This window comes from Schistocerca cancellata, chromosome 9 (genome assembly GCF_023864275.1).
Source record: "Schistocerca cancellata isolate TAMUIC-IGC-003103 chromosome 9, iqSchCanc2.1, whole genome shotgun sequence".
Classification (NCBI taxonomy): domain Eukaryota; kingdom Metazoa; phylum Arthropoda; class Insecta; order Orthoptera; family Acrididae; genus Schistocerca; species Schistocerca cancellata.
This window is the reverse complement of record NC_064634.1, coordinates 80,945,776-80,967,663: the sequence shown is the minus strand read 5'-3', so window position 1 is coordinate 80,967,663 and position 21,888 is coordinate 80,945,776. Positions and strand designations below refer to the sequence as shown.

The 21,888-nt window shown below is 39.9% G+C and overlaps 1 protein-coding gene across 1 annotated transcript in view; it reads right to left on the bottom strand.

Annotated features, from left to right (window-relative positions):
- LOC126101193 (U-reduvitoxin-Pr21-like) overlaps nucleotides 1–21,888 on the bottom strand; it is a 173,696-nt gene that overhangs the window by 113,875 nt on the left and 37,933 nt on the right. Inside the window, exons 3-5 of the mRNA XM_049911889.1 lie at nucleotides 16,201–16,317; nucleotides 2,250–2,372; nucleotides 2,063–2,167 (exon numbers count right to left, since the gene is read on the bottom strand). Coding sequence (XP_049767846.1) covers nucleotides 2,063–2,167; nucleotides 2,250–2,372; nucleotides 16,201–16,317 — 345 coding nt within the window. The remainder of the gene's footprint in view (nucleotides 1–2,062; nucleotides 2,168–2,249; nucleotides 2,373–16,200; nucleotides 16,318–21,888) is intronic.

Below are 21,888 nucleotides of genomic sequence, written 5' to 3'. Positions count from 1 at the left end.
CTCTCCATTGAGAACAACATGCTGTGTTCTGTTTGCTAAAAACTCTTCAATCCAGCCACACAGCTGGTCTGATATACCGTAGGCTCTTACTTTGTTTATCAGACGACAGTGCGGAACTGTATCGAACGCCTTCCGGAAGTCAAGGAAAATGGCATCTACCTGGGAGCCTGTATCTAATATTTTCTGGGTTTCATGAACAAATAATGCGAGTTGGGTTTCACACGATCGCTGTTTCCGGAATCCATGTTGATTCCTACATAGTAGATTCTGAGTTTCCAAAAACGACATGATACTCCACCCTACAGCTCGGATCTCGTACACTTTCGTGTTTTTTTTTTTTTTTTTTTTTATCGCTGGCTCCGAGTCGGCCGGTAGAGTGGTACAATGCGGGCATAATGGCCCACCCAGTAAGGTGGGGTAAGGCCTTCGCATTGAACAGAGGCTATGTTCATAAAAAGGTTCCGTAGCCAAAAGAATGCACAATAACTTGACAAAAACAACTGCTTTCAGTAAGAAATGTGTTACATTACTTACTGAATGATTCTCGTACAATGTGTAGAAGAACTAACTGAGGACAATAGGAAATGCTTCGATATAAGACATGGATGCAGTCTTCCTTCCCGATTGTTCAGTTTGCACATCAAACAAGCAATGGCGGAAATACATGAAATGTTCAAGAATAGGATTAAAACTCAGGCTGAAAAGATATCCTTTATAAGATTCGCTCATGGTATTGCTATTCTTAGTAAAGATGAAGAACAATTACTAAACCTGTTGAATGGACTAATCAGTGTAATGAGTACAGAATATGGAAACGGAATAAATCGAAGAAAGACAAATGGAAGCAAAATAGCCCATTACAGACGAAGCAATGTGGGTATAAAACGTGTAGCAAAATAGACGAAGAGGCGTTCTTGGCCAAAAGCACACCATTACTATTAAACATAGGCCTTAATCCGAGGAATAAATGTCTGAGAAAGTACGTTTTGAGGACAGCATTAGTATCACTGACACTGAGAAAACCGGAACAGAAGAGAATCGAATCCTTTGCGATGTGAAGGTACAGAAGAATGTTGAAAGTTAGGTGGGTTTACAAGGCAAGGAGCAGCCACGATCTCCGTAGAATCGATCCACAAAGGAGCACATCGCAAACACTGATAGTAAAGGACGTGATAACAGAATAGCTGTCACGATATCAAGAGGTAACGTCTGCATCACTGGAGGGAGCCTGAAAGGGAAAAGTTACAGAAGAAGATAGATTCTGGAATAGATCCAACAAATAAATGAGGACATTGATTGCAAGAGCTTCCCTAAGATGAAGAGGTTGTCACAGGACGAGAATTTGTAGCGGGCCGCATCAAACCAGTCGGAAGGCTAATGAATGAAAAAAAAACTGAGTGTGAATATGGATTTGTATGGCCCGGAGCATGAGAAGGAGAATCTCGCAAATGGTGAAGATGGTCTGGTGCTCGTGTGCTACAGTCGCGCACGTCTATCGAAAGTGGCTAAAGGATGGTGAGAAACCACGGGTGGTTAACAAGGTGTTCGACGTCCAAGTCTCATCACAGAACGTGAAAGCTGGAGGCTTTCCCGGTCTGCAAAGCAGAATTGACGGCGATCTAAGGCAGACACGGAGCAGAGTACAATGCATGCATAGGTATTTCGCCGCACACCTTTCAGCAGCTGCATTGTCGAACACGTGGTCCGCAGAAAACGACCTCTACTTCTTCCCATGTCGGCCAAATGACACCGTCAGTTTCGGTGGTAGAGGTCACGGGACCGTCGAGATTGGGCCGTGGATCAATGGCAACTTGTCGTCAGGCAGGATGAATCACGTTTCTTTTCACATCAGGTCGTTGGAACTCCTTGACCTATGCGTAGATATCTGGTACAAGGACATGTGAACACCATGCTAGCAGAATTGCGACTGTGTTCGTTTCCAAAGATACACCAGCGTGGTGCTAAGCAAGTGGTCATAATGTTTTGGCTCATCTATCTACTTATAAATTGTAGGAGAAAAAGAAGGTAGTACGATGAGCAGTATACTGACCTGCCTGTGCGCCAGCTGAACATGCTTTCAGGGTGCAGGCTGACGTTTTCCCATCAGGACCACAGGTACACGTGTTACAGTCCTGCATGAAGGTCGTTCCAGGTTTGCAACTGTCTTCTGTAGAGGCAGTAGTAAGCACAAGGTTAGAATGAATTGAAATGGCGTACCAATTACATACTAGTTCAAGAAATCCACTGACCTCCCTCCTCGCGAGGAGGACATGCCTTGAGGGTGCACGCTGACGTCCTACCGTCAGGGCCACAGGTACAGGTGTTGCAGTCTTGCAGGAAGGTAGTCCCAGGCGTGCACCTGTCGTCATCTGCTGTAGAATTAACAGTGAGCACAAAATTAGGGTCTGTACCGAGTGACTTCGTCCAACTTACAGCTTACTGTAAACAGTGAAGATGAAATGTCAATATCTACATCCCCAAAACATCAGTACTCAGCTAGCCAACATGCGTGGTGGAAGATACATAGCGTATCAGTACCCACCTTGTAACGATAAAAGTATCATTACCACTTCATTACAATAATAAAAAAAATCATTCTAGCTTGGTATTTGAGCATCAGCCGTACATAGATGGATGAGAATACATTGAAGGCAGCGAGCTCTCAGAACAAGCACTTTACGCTTCTGCCATCCAGTGGCATCAGTGATAAACTGAACTCACATAGCATTGTACAGTGCTGCTGCCAGATAGATAAATCAGCAATATTAAATTGTAGATATATTTTTGAACTTTACTGTTTAAATAATGATTTGTGTATAGTTACATGTATTTCGCAAAACTGCTTTTATCATTGTAATAGTTGTGGACTGTAAATACAAATGTACAGAGTCATGATTTTAGTTTTAAGACATAAACAGTAGGGACTTCCCTACGGAAGTGTTTTGGAGGCAGAATTACAGCCTTTTTGCTCAGTAGAACATTCTTTAAGTAGAATTGGAACACAGTCTCGAGATACATTTGAAACGGTGAAGACGTACGTTATGTTGTGGTGAACAAAATTGAGCATAATTGTTGTAAAAGCCTCGAATGGATGAGATAAAGTTGCTACTAATAATTCAGCAATTCTTTTAAGCAGCTCTTATGCAAGGAAGTAGAGGTTGCTCTATATTTTGTGGGCCAGTTAGTTTTCTATTGTTGTATGCTGGCATTACGTTGCAGCAAGATCTATTGTGTTGGCCACCTATGATGTGGAAAGTACTGTGACATCCAAACCATAATTAAAAGCTGCAAATTCATCATACTGTAGCAATTCTCGTAAGAGGCTATAATCAATGCTTATCACCTGTGATGACACTAAGGTATATTTTTTATTGGTGCAGTTCAGCGTATAACTGCTTTCATACTAGGACGACGTATTGTTAAAGTCATTACCTTCTTTCCCTTTCTTGTGGAGATCTTTGAGTTAGGTATAAATATAACATGTACTAAATGCCAATTACTGGTATAACTAAATAAAACACCGTAGTGTTGACAAAGGATCCTTACCAGCTATTTCGCTCTAAATATCACCGCAAAGTGGAAGTACTGTTGCAGAAGAAAAGACCAAAAGGTACTTTACAGTTTACTTAACTACAACAGAAAAATACTATGGTGCCACTTCGTCTACATGATTTCATAAATTCATTTGCGTGTGGCGAATGTAACTTCCAGTTTGATAAATTGCAGGATATAGTGTTTTTTTGTTTAGTGAAAATGTAATCACATCACTGCAGTCTTGTTTCAACATAAAGTGTAGTGTTTTAATAATCATTACAAAGCGTATTTCTATACAGTGTGATCAGATATTGTAAAGTAATACGAAAGTAATGATTACATGGTACACTACTAACAAAAGCACACCACAGAAGTTAAGCATCTTCATTACTTATCAGGTTATTTTTACTGAATATCTCACTGTACATTTATTTATAAGTGTAACATGTTTGCAATAGAGGTGCTTTGTGCAGATGAAAGTATTCTTTTTTCCGTCAATAAACTCAGTACATGTATAGAGTCCATGTTATTCAGTTTGCAATGTAACATCTTTATCTCAAAGTGTTGGCCATTAATATTTGTACCCTCCTCTTCAGGTTTTTTAGTAACTTTACTTCGTCGATTCCTTTAATCGAAATTCTGTTGGTGTTGTAAGATACAAACTCTGCGTTCTAGACAGAGATTAGTAAAGTGAATGTTGATTACTTACTGCACGCAAGTGTCCACCCATAAACATTTACGAAAACGGATGCTGCTCACGATCAATTATAAGCGATTACATATCCACATTGGGATTAACTTCGCGAGCCATCGCAATCTATGCCCGTATGATTCGCGAGACGCATGGAGGAGAAACATTTCAAATTGTTTGGCTACACATAGATGAGATCCTCTCTCCAGTGTTGCCAAAGAGACAGGAATTACCACCACGCTGATATTGTCGTGACAATGATTAACAATGGCAAAATGTTCTCCAAGAAACCTAAGAGAATATATTTGTTTTTTACAGAAGTTAGAATCGTTCTATGTGATACACTTACTGTGTATCCACCATTATCGTTTGTAGAACATTGCCGGGACACTAGAGCGCTTACAAAACAAACTACGTGACAAATTCGTTTATCTAAAAGCCTCGCAAACTGCAATAAGTTGGAACAGGATAGCGCGCGTTAAGGAAACTACATGTCAAATCAGTTCCTTAAAAAACGCATTTGGCAAAGCAGGTTCCACTCCCTCACGCCGTGATATCTTTTCTATTGACAACATTCAACATTTCAATTACATAGGCTCATCTACGAGCTTCAGACTTTTCAGTATAACGACGCATCCTATTAGGTACTAACTATTCTGCAATTGAATAGTGTAATTTATTTTTAAGAGATCTGAGTTATCAAATATTGTACAACATCGATCACCCGATGTAAATGAGCGCCATTAGACATTTGAAGCATAACATGCGAAGGTAGTGAGGAGAGTTTCATACACAGAAGCAATTAGGTCAAGTAGTCTCAGATTCAAACCTTATCGATTCTTCATAAACGCAAAATCTGTTGTTACTTAAGAACGGATAAGGAAAGTTGAAAATACATAAAGTGTTATATTAAATTTTACAATGTCCACAAACAGCCGAAGGTATAAACTTAATTTAGAAAATGAAGAGCTGACCGTCAGCTAGATGGGAAGTATTTTGAGGCTGAACAGTGATGGACCCAACACTGTGGAAGTGCTTGTTTGTGAAACGCTAGGGAAGATCTGTGTGAATTTGAGCCAGGGGTTGGCGCTTTGGAGCGGCAAGTATGTCGAGGTGGAAGACTCACCCACAGCGCAGGGAACCGCCACTAGCGCTAGGAGCTACCAGAGATGCCGATGCTACGATCTAGACAGAACGCTCGTTTTGACTGTAACATTGTCTACCTAACAAGTTTTAGAAGTTAAATATGGTTGTCATTCGCAAACCAAAGTTGAAAGTTGCGACGCCATCACTCGAACAATGACTATGGACGCAATGTTCTGGGTTTTTTTCTGTCCCTCCAAAGTTTGCATTCTACAGTTACCTTCTCAATCATGAAAGCTGACTGTGGATTTAGACGAACATCTCTCTCAAAGGGAGGTAATCTAACTTCATGTCGTCCTTCCAAACTATGTAATTTTTTGTAACAACAGCCATTCGAGAGTAGAGATTGGTGCTGACGAGACATCACAAGTAAGTGGGTCCAAGCGATTCCACGTGACCACCACAGTAGACCAACAGCGACTCAGTTCAGTCCAGTCATCTGCCTAGCTTAGGAAATCAACTCTGCCATACAAACTGTTCAATGTGTTTAAACTGTGTTTTTCAAGAAACTGTTGCTGATGTGATAATGACTCTGATTCATAGACAACTCAAAGATAGCGATGAAATAACTTTAGTAAAACCAATGATTTTAAGTAATATAAGGATATTTATAGTGGTAGTTGTGATAAAATTTTCGTGCAACGTAATATACTGAAGCGTCAAAGAAACTTTTTACTAACTTTAGTAAAACCAATGATTTTAAGTAATATAAGGATATTTATGGTGGTAGTTGTGATAAAATTTTCGTGCAACGTAATATACTGAAGCGTCAAAGAAACTTTTTACTAACTTTAGTAAAACCAATGATTTTAAGTAATATAAGGATATTTATGGTGGTAGTTGTGATAAAATTTTCGTGCAACGTAATATACTGAAGCGTCAAAGAAACTGGTATAGGCATGCGTATTCAAATACAGAGATACATGAACAGGGAGAATACGGTGTTGCGGTCAGCAACGCCTATATAAGAAAACAAGTGTCCGGCGCAGTTGTTAGATCGGTTGTTGCTGCTACCATGGCAGGTTACCAAGATTTAAGTGAGTCTGAACGTGGCGTTATAGTCTGCGCACGAGCGATGGGACTCAGTATCTCCAAGGTAGCGATGGTGTGTGGATTTTCCCGTTCGACCACTTCACGAGAATACCGTAACACATCAGATCTCAGACATAGTTGCGGCCGGAAAATATCCCGCAAGAACAGGACCAACGATGACTGAAGAGAATCGTTCAGTGTGACAGAAGTGCAATTTTTCCGCAAATTGCTGTAGATTTCAGTGCTAGGCCATCAACAAGTGTCAGTGTGCGAACGATTCAACGGATGTCATCGATATGAGCTTTCGGAGTCGAAGACCAACTCGTGGACCCTTGATGACTGCACGACACAAAGCTTTACGACTCGCCTGGGCCAGTCAATACTGACATTTGACTGTTGATGACTGGAAAAATGTTGACTAGTCGGATGAGTCTAGTTTCAAATTGCATCGAATGGATGGACGTGTACGGGTATGGAGGCAAACCCATGAATCCACGGGTCCAATATGTCAGCAGGGAACTGTTAAGGCTGGTGGAGGCTCTGTAATGGTGTGGAATGTGTGCAGTTGGAGTGATATGGGACCACTGATACGTCTAGACACGACTCTGACAGGCGATATCTACATAAGCATCTTGCCTGATCGCCTGTATCTATTCATGTCCATGGTGCATTCCGAAAGACTTGGGCAATTCCAGAAGGATAATGCGACACCCCACACGTCCAGAACTGCTACAGAGTTGCTCCAGCGACACGGTTCTGGGCGTAAACACTTCCGCTGGCCACCAAACCCCCAGGCTTTAGCATTATCGAGTATAACTGGGATGCCTTGCAACTCAGAAGAGATCTCCAAGCCCTCGTACTACTTCATGGTGTCAGTACCCTTCGGCAGTACTTCAGATATTAGGCGAGTCCCTCCATGCTACCTCGTGTTGCAGCACTTCTGCATGCTCGCTGGGGCCCGACACGATATTAGGCAGATGTATCAGTTTCTTCGGCTCTACAGTACAGTAAAAACTTCGTACCTAGCCAAGAATTATTTCTAGTGAACACCTTTCTTCCTATCGGTAACATATTTACGATTGATTGCTCACGATACGATACGATACAGTATCTGAAATGTATTTTCACATTCCTGTAAGAAATCTATATTTCGAATGTTGTAACTAGTTTAATTGACAGTATAATATTTCCTACCATGAGTTGAGAATCAGTAACAAATAAATACTGTTGTAGGATAATAGGTTTCACTGGGACCAATTCGAAGTTTCTATCACATGTGCGGAAATGGAGCTACCGTTTAACTAAGACTGATTTGAAAAGTAACATTTATTTACATAGCAGATAAAGTTCCGAAATAATACAGTTCTACAAAGTCTTAGACCAGATTTGAATGCAGCACGAAATGTCCTTAAAGATGAGACACTTTAATCACAAATTCTCAATACTTTTACGTTCCGCAAAAAAATTCCTCTATTTTATTTTGCTAAGATATCAAACGGGTTTGAGGATATAGTGGACCCTAGTATTGTTACAATATTCCAACAAATTTCTTTCAAGTTAATCTTAATATAAATGAAAATACGGCTGGCCTTCAGGCAGCTTAGTTATATTATTAAATGCATTTTTATACTAGGCTTTGCTAAATCACAACCCTTAAACTTCTGAGGAGACAGCTGTCTACAAAAAGATTTTGGGTGGACGCCGAGAGTCACTTCACTGATCTTCTGACAGCTGACGCAGGCCTAAGACACTCTTATTTTATGTGAACGACAACCAAACGCAGGTTGACAACAGTATAAAAACGTGTTGGAGGTCACTCATGAGTCGTGAGCAACTTCTGTGACTTATTTAGAAAGCTATGAAGACACGGTTTAGTATTCACATTGCACAAAGTTACAAAACCCGAGAGCCCATGTTAATCTCGAGACTGGGAATCGGACACAGACGTCTGTTTTCTGTTGCTGGTGGGGAGCAAATTTATAGTCTTGTTGCAGTTTGTTAACAAAGCCAGTGCTATGCCCCACTCCGCCATAGCTTCCCAACTGGTTCTATAATTTAACAGTTGACACAGTACGAACGATACGAAATACTACCTGGCGAAAGAAAACTAAATTGAAAAAGAAGCCTAGTGGCCGAGATAAAGATTACATTCCCAAATGTCGAAAAAAACAGGACTACAACTGAGTTGTGGAAGGTGAGTTGTCTAACATATTTTAGCCAGAGTAGTATAGCCGTATAACATGAAAAAATGTATGGAAATGATAATCTTATATCAGAAGTTCTGACCAGCTTGCAGTGGACAGTCTGCAGATAAGACTGCTCACTCTGGAATTACATCGATTCTCAATTCGGTTGCTATGAGACATTGTTTTACTTATCTTAGATGGCATTGGTCTACACAGAGTCAATAGTAGAGAGGGGAATGGTAAATTCTCAAATGTTTTTCAATGTGACCACAAAGGAAGGGCGTCAATATACAACAAGAACAGTAGTTGTTCCTGGACTCTTCCCTGGGACACACGTCAAGTTACTTCTGAATCTGTCGATTATTTTCGATCCAAGACATGGTACGTCTTCCCTACCAATAAATCTTCAATCTAGTGACAAATTTTGTTTGTCCTTTATTTGATAGATTTTTGTGTGCTACTAACTGAAATGCTTTCCGAATGTCAAGATATACTGCAACTCCTAATTTGCCCTGGTCAATGACCTTCAGATTGTCATTTCAGAAATGTGCGAGTTAAGTTTCGCATTAGCGATCTTTCAGAATTCATGTCGGTTCGCAAGAAGAAGGTCCTTTTCTTCATGACACCTCATTACCATTGGGTTCAGCATGTTCCCAGATTTTAAAACATATACTTATCAGAGATACTGGACGGTAGTTTTGTGGATCACGGCTGTTACCCTTCATGTAGGTGGTACATGCGATTACTTTCAACTTTTTTGTTAGAGAGATGTACGCCATATTATCGCTAAAATGGGACTGACACTCAACTGCAAATTCCGTATAGAATCTGAAATGGATTCCATCGTGAGCTGGATCTTTTTTCAGTTTCAGCGATTTCAGATGTTTCTCAAAGCTAGTGTAATCGTTTATTACCTGTTTCATTCACATTTCCAATACTACCGGAATGACACTGGGACAGTACTCCTTATGTTCCTTGTAATCCCACGTTGGAAAACGGGGCTTGAGAGTACGTAAACTTATAATTCTCCCACGTAGGGGACATCACACTTACATTGATCCTCGGTAATGTAACGCCTAGAGTCGGTTTGCCCTCTGAATCCATGTTATAGTGAGAAACTATGAGCGGCATGGGAAGATGAGCAGTTGAGTAAACTCATAAATTTGTATGTTGTACAGTACTTTGAGTCTAAAAACAAATGGTTCAAATGGCTCTGAGCACTATGGGACGTAGCTGCTGAAGTTATCAGTCCTCTATAACTTAGAACTACTTAAACCTAACTAACCTAAGGACAACACACACATCCACGCCCGAGGCAGGATTCGAACCTGCGAGCGTAGCGGTCGCGCGGCTCCAGACTGTAGCGCCTAGAACCGCTCGGCCACTCCGGCCGCCAAAGGGAGAACATTTCCCTCTCTAACTGTAATTAGATATGAGACAGTTCCCGAATTGAAGCGCTATTTCGTTTTTTATGTTATTACGACAGGTAAATCATGTCGGAATCGCAATTACAGAGTGTACAAAGCTGTTTCTTATTATGTATAGCACAAACGCAAAAAATTGCAGACTCGGGATTTAGTTTTTTTTTCTGTTGTGGCCTTCAGTTACATGGTGCCCTACACGCGGCTCTATCCAGTGCAAGCTTCTTCATCTCCGAATAACTGCTGCGACCTACATCCACTTGAACCTGTTTACTGTTTTCACTCCATCCTTCTCTCTACAACTTTGATCTCTCACACTTCTCCCATCACCAAACCGTCGATTCCTTATTGCCTCATGATATGTTCTGCCAAAACCGATTCCTCCTTTTAGCCAAGAACTGCCACAGATTTCTTTTCCCATCTTTTGGCTCAGTCCCTTCTCAGTAGTTATTCGATGTAGCCAACTGATCTCCAGCATTCTTCTAGCACTACGATTCAAAACTTCTACTTTCTTCTTGTCTGAATTCTTTATCGATCACATTTCACTTCTAATCATGACTAAAATCCATACAAATACCTTCAGAAAAGACTTCCTAACATTTAAATTTACAAAATTTTGCATTCGGGCGGATCCACGGCCTCTAGATGCCTAATAAATGTAAACATAGTCCGTAGTAGGCTGTTATGCGATGTTTATTTAATCCTGCGATTAGCTAATTTCGACTAAGCGTCATTGTCAAGCACGTTTGTAACATCTATATTTTATGCATTTTCAAATCACTCTTAATTAAAGGTAAAAAGTAGCCATATTCCATCATTTTACGAAAGGATCCACACTACGGTGACATCTTTTAAGGTCGTATTCTCAACTTTGCTGTACGTACAACAACATGGTAACTCACCGTGTTGTTGTACATAAAGTTCAGAGTACGATCTTAAAAGGTGTCACTGTACTGTGGGTCCTTTCGTAAAATGACGGTATATGACTTCTTTTTACTTGTAATTAAGAGTGATTTGAAAATGACGTGAAATACAGATGTTACAAATGTGGTTGACAATGATGCTTAGTCGAAATTAGCGAGTCGTACGATTAAATAAACATCGCATTACAGCCTACTAAGGACCATATTGACATTTATTGCTTAAATTTATGTATGATATTAACAAATTCCCACCTTCTCCAGTTGTTCTTCTCCAATAATTATTTCGTTACTTGGTTTATCTTTCTTTCTAGCAAATTGGAAGAAATGAGAAAGAGATCAGTGAACCTGGCAGACAGGCAGAAACATTCCAGTATTAAGAGCCTGGTTTGGAACAAAGACATCCCACGACATAGTACAGAAGTACTACACAGAAGTTACTACATCCCATAACTGGTCTATGCATCTGAAACGTGAATAATGAAGAGAAGAGATGCTGCCTTATTACAGGCATGAGAAATGAAGTTCCTCGTCAGTAGAGCAGGATTAACAAGGAGAAACAGGACGAGGAATAAAAGAGAAAGGGAAAAATCGAAAGAGAAACTCTAGCAGAGCAGAATAGAAACATCAAGGCTAAGATGGTACCAGCACTTAACGAGAATGAAAAACATGAGGATGCCAAAGAAGACAAATGAAATGGGGATGCAAAGGAAACGACCAAGAGCGAAAGCAACTGATAGAAAGCTGAAAGATGTGGATGAGTAAGTTGAAAAAAGAGGCGAGGACTGGACCAGAGTGAATACAAAAAGATAATGGAAAAACTGGACTCGATGCCGAAGCTTGTATTCCAAACAGGCCCAACTTGGAGCAGGGAACTGTTCAAGATGATGATGAATACAAAATTTCTCATTTTCGAAACTTTTTTAATTGCTGTTGCCAACCTGCGTTTATTTTCCCCTCCACTGCGAACATCATCGGTTATTTTTGTGGCCAAATAGCGAAACTCTCATTTCCTAATATAATTCCCTCAGAATCGCCTGATGAAATTCGAATGCATCCCATTACCCGTGTTTTCTTCTTTGTTTGATGGCCATTTTATAATCTCTTTACAAAGCACTATCCATTTCGTTCAGCTGCTCTCTCAAGTCAATTACCACATCTGAAATAATTACGTCATGGGGAAGCCGCAAAACTTTCTTCTTTGTGAACTTTGATTCCCTTTCCAAAATTTCCTTCGTTTACCTCACGGCTTGCTCACAGATGGAGCAATACTGGGGTAGGCTACAGTCCTGTCTCACTGCCTTCTCGACCTCTGTTTCCATTTTATGTATTTGGACACATGCATTTGCAGTGTGGCATCCTTTCCTGTTGTAAACACGGCTGTTCGAGTCACTGTTGAATTGTTTCGTATATATTTCTCAGACGGCGCGCTGATAACTCCTTGGCTTTCCGTACTTAAAATGGACGTAGGCTAATTCTGATGTTTCGGCATTAAACTTTATTGCTTACATTGTATTTCTTGTTAGGTGTGTAGCAGTAACATTTGTTTTTATTTTTCTGTGCAGATTTGAAATGAATATAGCACAAGATTTTGCAGTGAGAATCATGGTGCCATTATCTATTTTGAAACGGAAGCACGGCCAAACAAAAATTATGTTGATATGGTTGATTAATTGGGTGATAACTACCATTTTCTGGTTCATTATCAAGAATTTCGTTGCTGCATTTAAAACAGGGTATTTAAGCACCGAAGGTGAAAAGAGTCCTGGAAGGCCAACTCTAGTCACAGCTCCGGAAACCGAAGATGCTGTTCATTCCATGATGCTGGATTATCGGAGGATAAATGCTAGAAAGAAAGCAGAAACCCTTTACATATCCTGAGAACGTGTTGGTCACATTATTCATGAAATTTTGGACATGAGAAAGTTCTCAGCCATATGTGTTCTCAAATGTCTTTATGAAGACCAAAAACGTCAACAAATAATTGCTTTGCAGTCAATTTTGGTCCAGTTCCGAGGGATCCTGTTGGATTTTTGGATCGTCTCGTCACCATGGATGGAACATGGCTATAGACTTACTATTCAGAGACCGAAGAATAGTCCAAAGCATGGAGACAGAGTTGTTTCCACGCCAAAAAAGTGTGAAACTCTAAGATCAGTAAACAATGTAGCCATAGGCTTCCGAGGCCGTTGTAAAAGTGAATAAAATACTTCTGGGCATGTGACCACATTGTCAGTGTGTAAAATCCTCCGACGTTTCAGTCACAGCTGCAAATGGCTTTCGTGTTTGCTACCCTAAGGAACCTGCGGAACTCTGAGGAAGAAAGAAAAACAGTAGCGGTGGTCGAAACGTCGGAGAATTTTACACATTGACAATGAGGTCACATACCCAGAATAATTTTATTGATTATCAGCAGCCTAGCTGCTCGTATTCATCCTTTGCGATAAACATAGAATCCTACGTACTGACTACTTACAACATGGTAAAACCACGACGGCAAAGTACTATGCTGAACTTCTCGACAAACTGACGAAACACTTCATTTACAAACATCAAGGAAATCTGCGAAAAGGAATCTTGTTTGTGCAAGACTACACCTGAAATGGCGGCCATCATGCAGCAAAATACATTAATGTTCGCTTTTAAATCTTTAAATATCCATCCTATTCACCTAATCTTCTTCCCCCCCCCCCCCCCCCGGCCGGGGTGGCCCAGAGGCTCTGGGTGCTATAGTCTGGAACCGCGCGACTGCTACGGTCGCAGGTTCGAATCCTGCCTCGGGCATCGATGTGTGTGATGTCCTTAGGTTAGTTAGGTTTAATTAGTTCTAAGTTCTAGGAGACTGATGACCTCAGAAGTTAAGTCCCACAGTGCTCAGAGCCTTTTGAACCTTTTTCTTCTCTCCCCGCCCACCGCCTCCTCGTATGTACTGATGTTCTGTTCTTTTATTTTACTCAACAATAGGCTTATACTAGTAGCACAAATGAGCAACAAATTGATATGATCATTGAAGTCCTGAAAAAACGAACAGCGTGTTGCTGTTGTTATTGTGGTCTTCAGTCCAGAGACTGGTTTTATGCAGGTCTCCATGCTACTATGTCCAGTGCAAGCCTCTTCGTCTCCGAATAACTACTGCAACATACATCCTTCTGAATCTGCTTAGTGTATTCGCCTCCTCGTACCCTCTACGATTTTTACTCTCCACGCTTCCAATACTAAATTGGTGATCCCTTGATGCCTCAGAACGTGCGTACCAACCAATCTTCTAGTCAAGTTGTGCCACAAATTCCTTTTTCCCCAGTTCTATTCAGTACCTCCTCATTAGTTACGTGATCTACCCATCTAATCACCAGCATCCTTCTGTAGCACCACATTTCGAAAGTTTCTATTCTGTTCTTGTCTAAACTAGTTACCGTCTATGTTTAACTTCCGTAAATGGCTACACTCCATACAAATACTTTCAGGAAAGGTTTCCTGCCGCTTAAATCTATACCTGATGTTAACAAATTTCTCTTCTTCAGAAACGCTTTCCTTGCCATTGCCAGTCTACATTTTATATCCTCTCTACTTCGACCATCATCAGTTATTTTGGTCCCAAGATAGCAAATCTCATTTACTACTTTAAGCGTATCATTTCCTAATCTAATACCCTCAGCATCACCCGAGTTAATTCGACTACATTCCATTATCCTCGTTTTGCTTTTGTTAATGTTCATCTTATACCCTCCCTTTGTGAAGACATCGTTATCTGCGATAGATACATATTTATCTTTTTTTTTTTTTCCTTTTTTCCGTCTGTTCATATATCTTTGATGTTGTAGCGCATTTTTCGTTTGTCCTGTAACATAGAGATAAAAGTTGTTTTCTAGATGTAATATTTAACTGGAAATTATTTCTTTTCTGTAAGTAGATGAATGATTAGAGTTTACTGATTGGGGAAAGCTTTAATTTTTTTGTTTATCGTTGACTGTAGTATGTTTGGTAGAAAATAGTTGTGTAAAGATATATGTAATTTACTTTGATGTTGTATAAAATAACATTTACCAGAAGTATTGTAATGTTTTGCTACTTGGACAAGGGCGCTCGCCAGTAATTTCTTAAACGTCGACCAATGACAGTGAAGCTCGCTTGCTATTGGTACTAACATTAAATAGTGCGTAATTCAAAGGTGGGTAGCTGTTAAACCAGACGGGTTGTGATTACTTTGAATGAGAGTCGTGTGAAATTGTGGGTTCGTCACTCAACTTTGGTATTCTTTTGTTTATTGATGTTAAAATCAAATTATTTTTTGTCAATGTCATTAAATCTTATTTAATATGGTTATTCTATGGTAAAGTGGGATAAATGCACGGTCAGATATTGTGTTGGGAAGTAAAATTTGGAGAAACATCTATTTAGATACAACTTGATTTTGACTGCATTAGTTAACACGGTACTTTTCGGGTAATTTGGCGATACTTAGTGACAGGGTAGAATCGCAGTCGTCACACTTTCAAGACACCGTCAATTCCATTCAGCTAGTCTTCCAGGTCCTTTGCTGTCTCTCACACAACTGCAATGTCGTCGTCAAACATCAAAGTTTTTATTTCTTCTCCATGGATTTCAATTCCTACTCCAAATTTTTCTATGGTTTGCTTTGATCCTTGCTCAATATGCAGGTTGAATAACATCGGAGATAGGCTGCAACCCTGTCTCACTCCATTCCCAACCACTGCTTTCCTTTCATGCCCCTCGACTCTCATAATTGCCACCTGATTGCTGTACAAATTGTAAATAGCCTTTCGCTCCCTGTATTTTACCCCTGCCACCTTTAGAATTCGAAAGAGAATATTCCAGCCAACATTGTCAAAAGCTTTCTCTAAAGGTTACAAATGCTAGAAGAGTGAGTTTGCCTTTCCTTAACTTATCTTCTAAAATAAGTCGTAGTGTCAGTACTGCATCGCGTTTTCCAGCATTTCTACAGAATGCAAACTGATCTCCCCCGAGGTCGGTGAACAGCGTAACGCAATTTAAACGGAAATCTGCGAATGTATGCGGTAATGAACGGAACAACTGTTGCTGCCGCAGCCATTTCGTGATTGCAGGTATCGCGGAAGCGACATCGTCCCAATCCATGTTTTACAGTCGATTACTGAGTTGTTATTCTAATCTAGGTGTAGGTGCAATTTGTATCAGAGTAAACAGAAGATAAGGTTTTTTTTTCATCACCGTTGTTGACTAAGCATCCATGTGCCGAAATGGTCTCAGTGTTACAGAGGAGAGACTCTGCTCACCTCTGCGCGTCCTTGGAAGGCAGGCGATGAGGGTGCAGGCGGCCGCCTTGCCATCAGGGCCGCAGGTACACGTGTTGCAGTCCTGCTTGAAGGTCGTCCCAGGCGTGCACTTCTCCTCTGCAATAAAGTACGGCGTTCAGTTAGTGAGTTCACTTCTTCAAGGAAAGCTCGCTATCAAAGGACGAAGATTTCGTAATCTCACATTCCTCGTGCATTAGGAAGTCGGGAAATTTTGCTATTTCATTTTTGTACACCCAAAATGTACGTAAGTTCTAGTTCTTAGTTTCCAAAGAATATAGTGATGAACAGCGAAATATGATAAATACACCGTCAGATGCTGAACGGAAAGATAGCTAAGGCCTGAAATAGGTTCAGCCGAAATTTTTACAAAGGACCTAATCGTATTCAGAAAGGACAGTTTAAATAGATTTGGTGGTGGATTGTTTATTCTTGTCAGAAGTAGTTTACCTTGTAGTGAAATTTAATTAGATTGTCCCTGTGAATTGATGTGGGTAGAAGCTATAGTTGACAATCGGAATATATTAGTAACTGGTTTCTTTTAACGACCCCTCGACCCGGATGATGCAGTTGCTTAACAGGTCAAAGAAAGCGTCATTTCAAACAGGTACCCCATTCATGAAATTATAGGTGTTGGCGAATTTAACCTACCCTCGGTATGTTGGCGGAAATACACACTTACAGTCGGTGATAGGCACAAAATGTTGTCCGAAATCATACTAAGAGCCTTCTCAGAAAATTATTTCGAACAGTTACTTCAGGACCCCACTCGAGATGTAAATGGTTGCAATAACATAGTTCGTTTCTTAGCAAAAAATAGTTCTGACCAAATAAGGAGCATCATGACAGATACGTAGCTAGACTGAATACCGTAACATCCAATCCCACCAAAAATAAACACAAAATACATCGATTGAAGAAAGAGGATAAACATTCCCTTGACACCTTCCTAAGAGACAGTCTCAAGTCCTTCCAATCTGTCTATGTAAGCGTAGACCATATGTTATTTAAGTTAAAAGAAATAGTACCGACGGCAGTTGAGCAATATATACCTGATATGAGAGGGTGCTGATCCCCCATGGTACACCAAACAGGTTAGAATGCTTTTACACAACCAACGCGAAAAAGCATGAAAACTTAAAAGAACACAAAATCCACAAAATTGATTAAATTTTACAGAATCTCAATATTTAGCGGGAAAAACGTATGTTTGCTGTACTGTTAGGGGAAATGAGAGGAATGAAAGAGAGCCATGAAGGTTTAAGAGAAGATATAGAAGGTATAAATAAGAAAATGGAAAGGGACATAAGAAACTGGAAGCTGTTGACATAAAGGTGGATGCTGTTAGCAAATCACAACATATGGGAGAAAAACTAAAGAATTTAGATAGGAAATTTGAACGAAGGTGTGAGGATTTTAAAAGGGAACTAGATGATGGGATAGAAAAGAGGATTTCAAATATAAAGTTGGATATAGGCAAAGATTTTGACAAATTTAATGATGATGTTAAAGAGACATTTAAAGAAACTGAATTCGAGCTGATGGAAAAGCAAAAGAGTTTTAGGGAGGAGGTAAATGGAAGGGTAGATTGCTTGGATAAGAATATTGTAGCACAGGCTGAAGGGTGTGATAAAACACAGACAGAGGTGAATTAATATTGTGATAGAATTTTACAGGAACATAGTAAGAAAGCTCAAGTAGAAGTGGGAGGAATCAGGGAGGCCACTTCTGCGATTGCGAAAAGACTAGGAACTTTGGAAAGAAAAGTAGAAGATTGGAATTGTACAGCTCCATCTGTGGTAGTACATATGAGAGATGGTAGCAATTTTAATAATGTAGTATTTGATCCTAAAGGCAATGTCCATCCAGTGGCTTCTGTGAATAGTTTACGAAGTCAGTTTACTGTAGAGTGGATTGAGAAAGATAAATTAACGAGGGCAAGTGCATGTTTAAATGGTGAGAGTTTTGAGGCTTTTAAGAAGGCGCCATGGTATGATAACCGAAATAAGGAGAGCATGAGAGAATATTGTGAAAGATGGATCAATAGGGTGAAGCATTTGGACAGTACTTGGAGTGATCGAGATACAATGGAAGTATTGATGTGGAAATTACCTCCTAATAGGAGATGTGGATTAATAGGGAATAATAATAATCTGAAAGATTTTCTGAATAGCGTGAGAGATGTGGATAGATGGCAGACAAATTGTTCTTTTAATGAAAATAGAGATTCTTGGAGGTACCAAGAGAACAGGGAACAGACCAGTAGAGTGAATCAGGTAAATATGAGAGGTAGGTGAGAAAGAGGTCGAGGGAATTTTAGGGGTAATGGCAGAGGTTATGATAGGAGAGGAAGCTTTAATACCGGAAATGGTACCCCACAACAGTAAGGGCACATGTTGGGGCAGGTCAAGCATCAGGGCCTACTAATGTTGCCAGTTGCCACAATGATGTCAGATGTTTTGTGCTGTGCAGTAATAGTAATACTAATCATGGTGATAGGGGGTGTGGAAGTCAAAACTTGGTATTTGAAGAGATTGGGTCCAAAATTAAGTGTTGGAATAATATAGAATTGGGAGGTTCATGTATGGAGGTATTTCGTCATATGTATGATGGTGTTGCAGAATATGAAAAGGAGCAAATAGACATGGAGAAGGAGAATGAAGTGATACAAATGGAAAGTAGTGAAAGTGAGGAGGAAGAGACAAGTAGTGGTGGTAGTGACAGTGAAGGGGGAGAAGAAGAGGTACCAGAGGATACGTTTCTTTTGCAGAGTAATTTGCATAGGCGTAATGTGGAAGAGAATGGGCCAGTTTCTGAAGTTATTGAGGGAGAGATTTCTACCGATTCCTTGAACCATGGTGTAGATGCTGATGAGGAGGAAAAAATTAATGTGTTTATTATTGGCAAGGATAAGGCTGTGGCAACTTGTAGTGAGGAGGAAGAGAGTTTATGTGCAATCAGAAGGGAGTCAAGAGAAGAGGAAAGCTCAGAGATAGGTTGTTGAAAATGGGAATATGATAATATGAAAAGAGATTTGTTACATGACGATGAAGATGTGGGGGATATTAAAGCTGGACAACCTTTTGTGAAAATGAAAACCTATGGTAGGGAACAAAAGGCTCTTTTGGATACAGGGAGACAAATAAGTGCTGTATCAGAGGAGTTCTATAACTGTATAAAGGAAGGTAATGAGGTGATGGACGTACCCGTGTTGGGGTTAAAAATAATGGGTGCTACGGGCAACTTGAGCATAGCAGTCAAGCGACAGATCATCTTAGAATTTGAACTTGGGGGCATAAGCGTAGTACATAATTTTTTTGTTGTTCCTGGGCTCAGTATGGAAATTATCCTGGGCGTAGACTGGTTGATAGAGTGTAAAGCAAGAGGAAATTGTGGCGACGGTTTTGTCACTTTTTATAATGAAGGATTAGAAACAAGTGTGAAGTTTGATGGAATGATAGTGGGTAGCAATGGTTTAGTTGGTCAGCTGAAAATGAAGGTGATTACAGTAGGAGTCAATATGGGAGATTTAGAGCTGAACTTGGGTTATAGGGGTAGCAGAGAGGAGAGAGGGATAATAGAAGAAATGAAGAACCAGATGGACAACATAGAGGGGTTAAGTAAACAACAGAAAGAAGAGTTAAGAGAAGTATTATAGATAAATAGGGAGGTATTTTCAAACAGACCTGGTAAAGTTAAGAACTTTGATTGTAAATTAGATGTGAGACCGCATGAACCCTTTTCAAGAAAGCCGTTTTCTATACCATTTGCGTTGAGGAAAGCTGTACATAAAGAGACTAAGAGAATGGTAGACTGTGGAGTTACAGAAGGAAGCAAGAGTGAATAAAATAGTCCCTTAATAGTGGTGGACAAGAAAGATGGTAGTGTAAGAGTGGTTATTGATGCTAGAGCTTTGAACAACATAGTGAGTAGAGAGACCGATCGCCCCGAAAATATGGATGGGATTTTACAGAAGTATTATAATATGAACTATATGACTAGCCTCGATCTCACGACCGGATACTGGCAAGTTCTACTTGGGGAGGAGTATAGGAAGTATACGGCCTTTATGGTAAATGGGAAATGTTAGCAATATACTGTAGTACCCCTTGGTTTGAATAGTAGTGTGTCTGTGTTCATTCAAGCATTAGACCAAGTCTTGGGACCAGAATTCAGTTCTAGAATAACTGTGTACGTAGGTGATTTGCTGATTGCCACTAAGTCATGGGAGGAACATTGCTGTTTATTGGATGATGTGTTTCAGCCTTTGAGAAAAGGGGGCATGACCCTTTGACTTAAGAAATGTGAGTTTGTGAGAAAGGAAATAAAGTTTTTAGGTAGAATCTTGTCCACTACAGGTATCAAAGTTGACCCTGAGAAGATCAAAGCTGTTAAAGAATGTCCATCCCCACAGAATCAAAAACAATTGGAGTTCTGTCTCTGTTTATGTAACTTTTATAGAAATTTTGTATCTGGTCAAGTATGTAACAATCCAAGTTTAAATAAGTTATTGAGTCCTAAAGTGGCATTTGTTTGGGCCAGTGAGTGTCAGGAAGCTTTTACACAGCTTAAGGGAGCTTTAAAAGAGGATAGAATTTTGCATCATCCTGGCCTTATTTGACCTTTTTGTTTGGGGACTGATTCTAGTGGATATGGTATTGGTGTAGAATTATTTCAGGATTTTGTAGAAGGTGGGAAGGAAGATTATAGAACTATTGGATTTGCGAGCAGGTCATTAACTAAGTATGAGAAGAATTATAGTGTGACAGAAAAAGAAGCTTTGGCAATAATCAGGGGATTTAGAAAATTTACGGATTATCTGTGGGGAAATATAACCATCATATATACTGATCATAGGGCTTTGATATTTTTCAAGAAATTTAGGTTGATGCATACTAGGTTGACAAGATGGGTAGTGTTCATGCAACAGTTTGAATGTTAAGGGTACTCAAAATAAAGTTGTAGATGCATTATCCAGATTAACTTTAGGGGAATATGGGGAAATACGACAAGATATAGATGAAGAGCATGTGAAATTATTCTATACTAAGGGAGTTCAAGGGGGAAAAGAAAATAGAAAATATATGTAAATACATGAGGAGGTACCAAAACCATAATGAGATCTGGGAAATTATTAAGAGAGAGTGAGATATGCCAAATGGCAATGATAAACTGCTGAAATACTATAATCATTTGAGTTTTGGGCATATGGGTGCAAGGAAATGTATACAGAAATTAAGAGAATGTGTGGCCTTTGACAACATGGTAAAAAGAGTACATAACAGGATGATTTGTTATTAGCTGTCGATTTCCATGGCCCTTTGCCAAAGACAAAAGGAGTTTTTGCCTACATTTTTGTGGTATTGGAAGTATTTTCTAGATTTATAAGGTTGTACCCTTTGTGTAAAGCCACTGGTAGGGCGATTCTGACTAAACTTGAAAAGGACTATTTTGTAAAATTTGGTAAGCAAAAAGCAATACTTTCTGACAATGGATCCCAGTTTACTAGTAAGCACTGGAAAGAGGGTCTTACTGAGCAGGGAATAGCGGTAATATATACGTCAACTTACCACCCAGTCGGGAACCCGGCGGTGTGCTGTATGAGGGAAATAGGAAGGTTATGCCGCACATATTGTAGTAATAAACACAGTTCCTGGGGAGATGTTATGG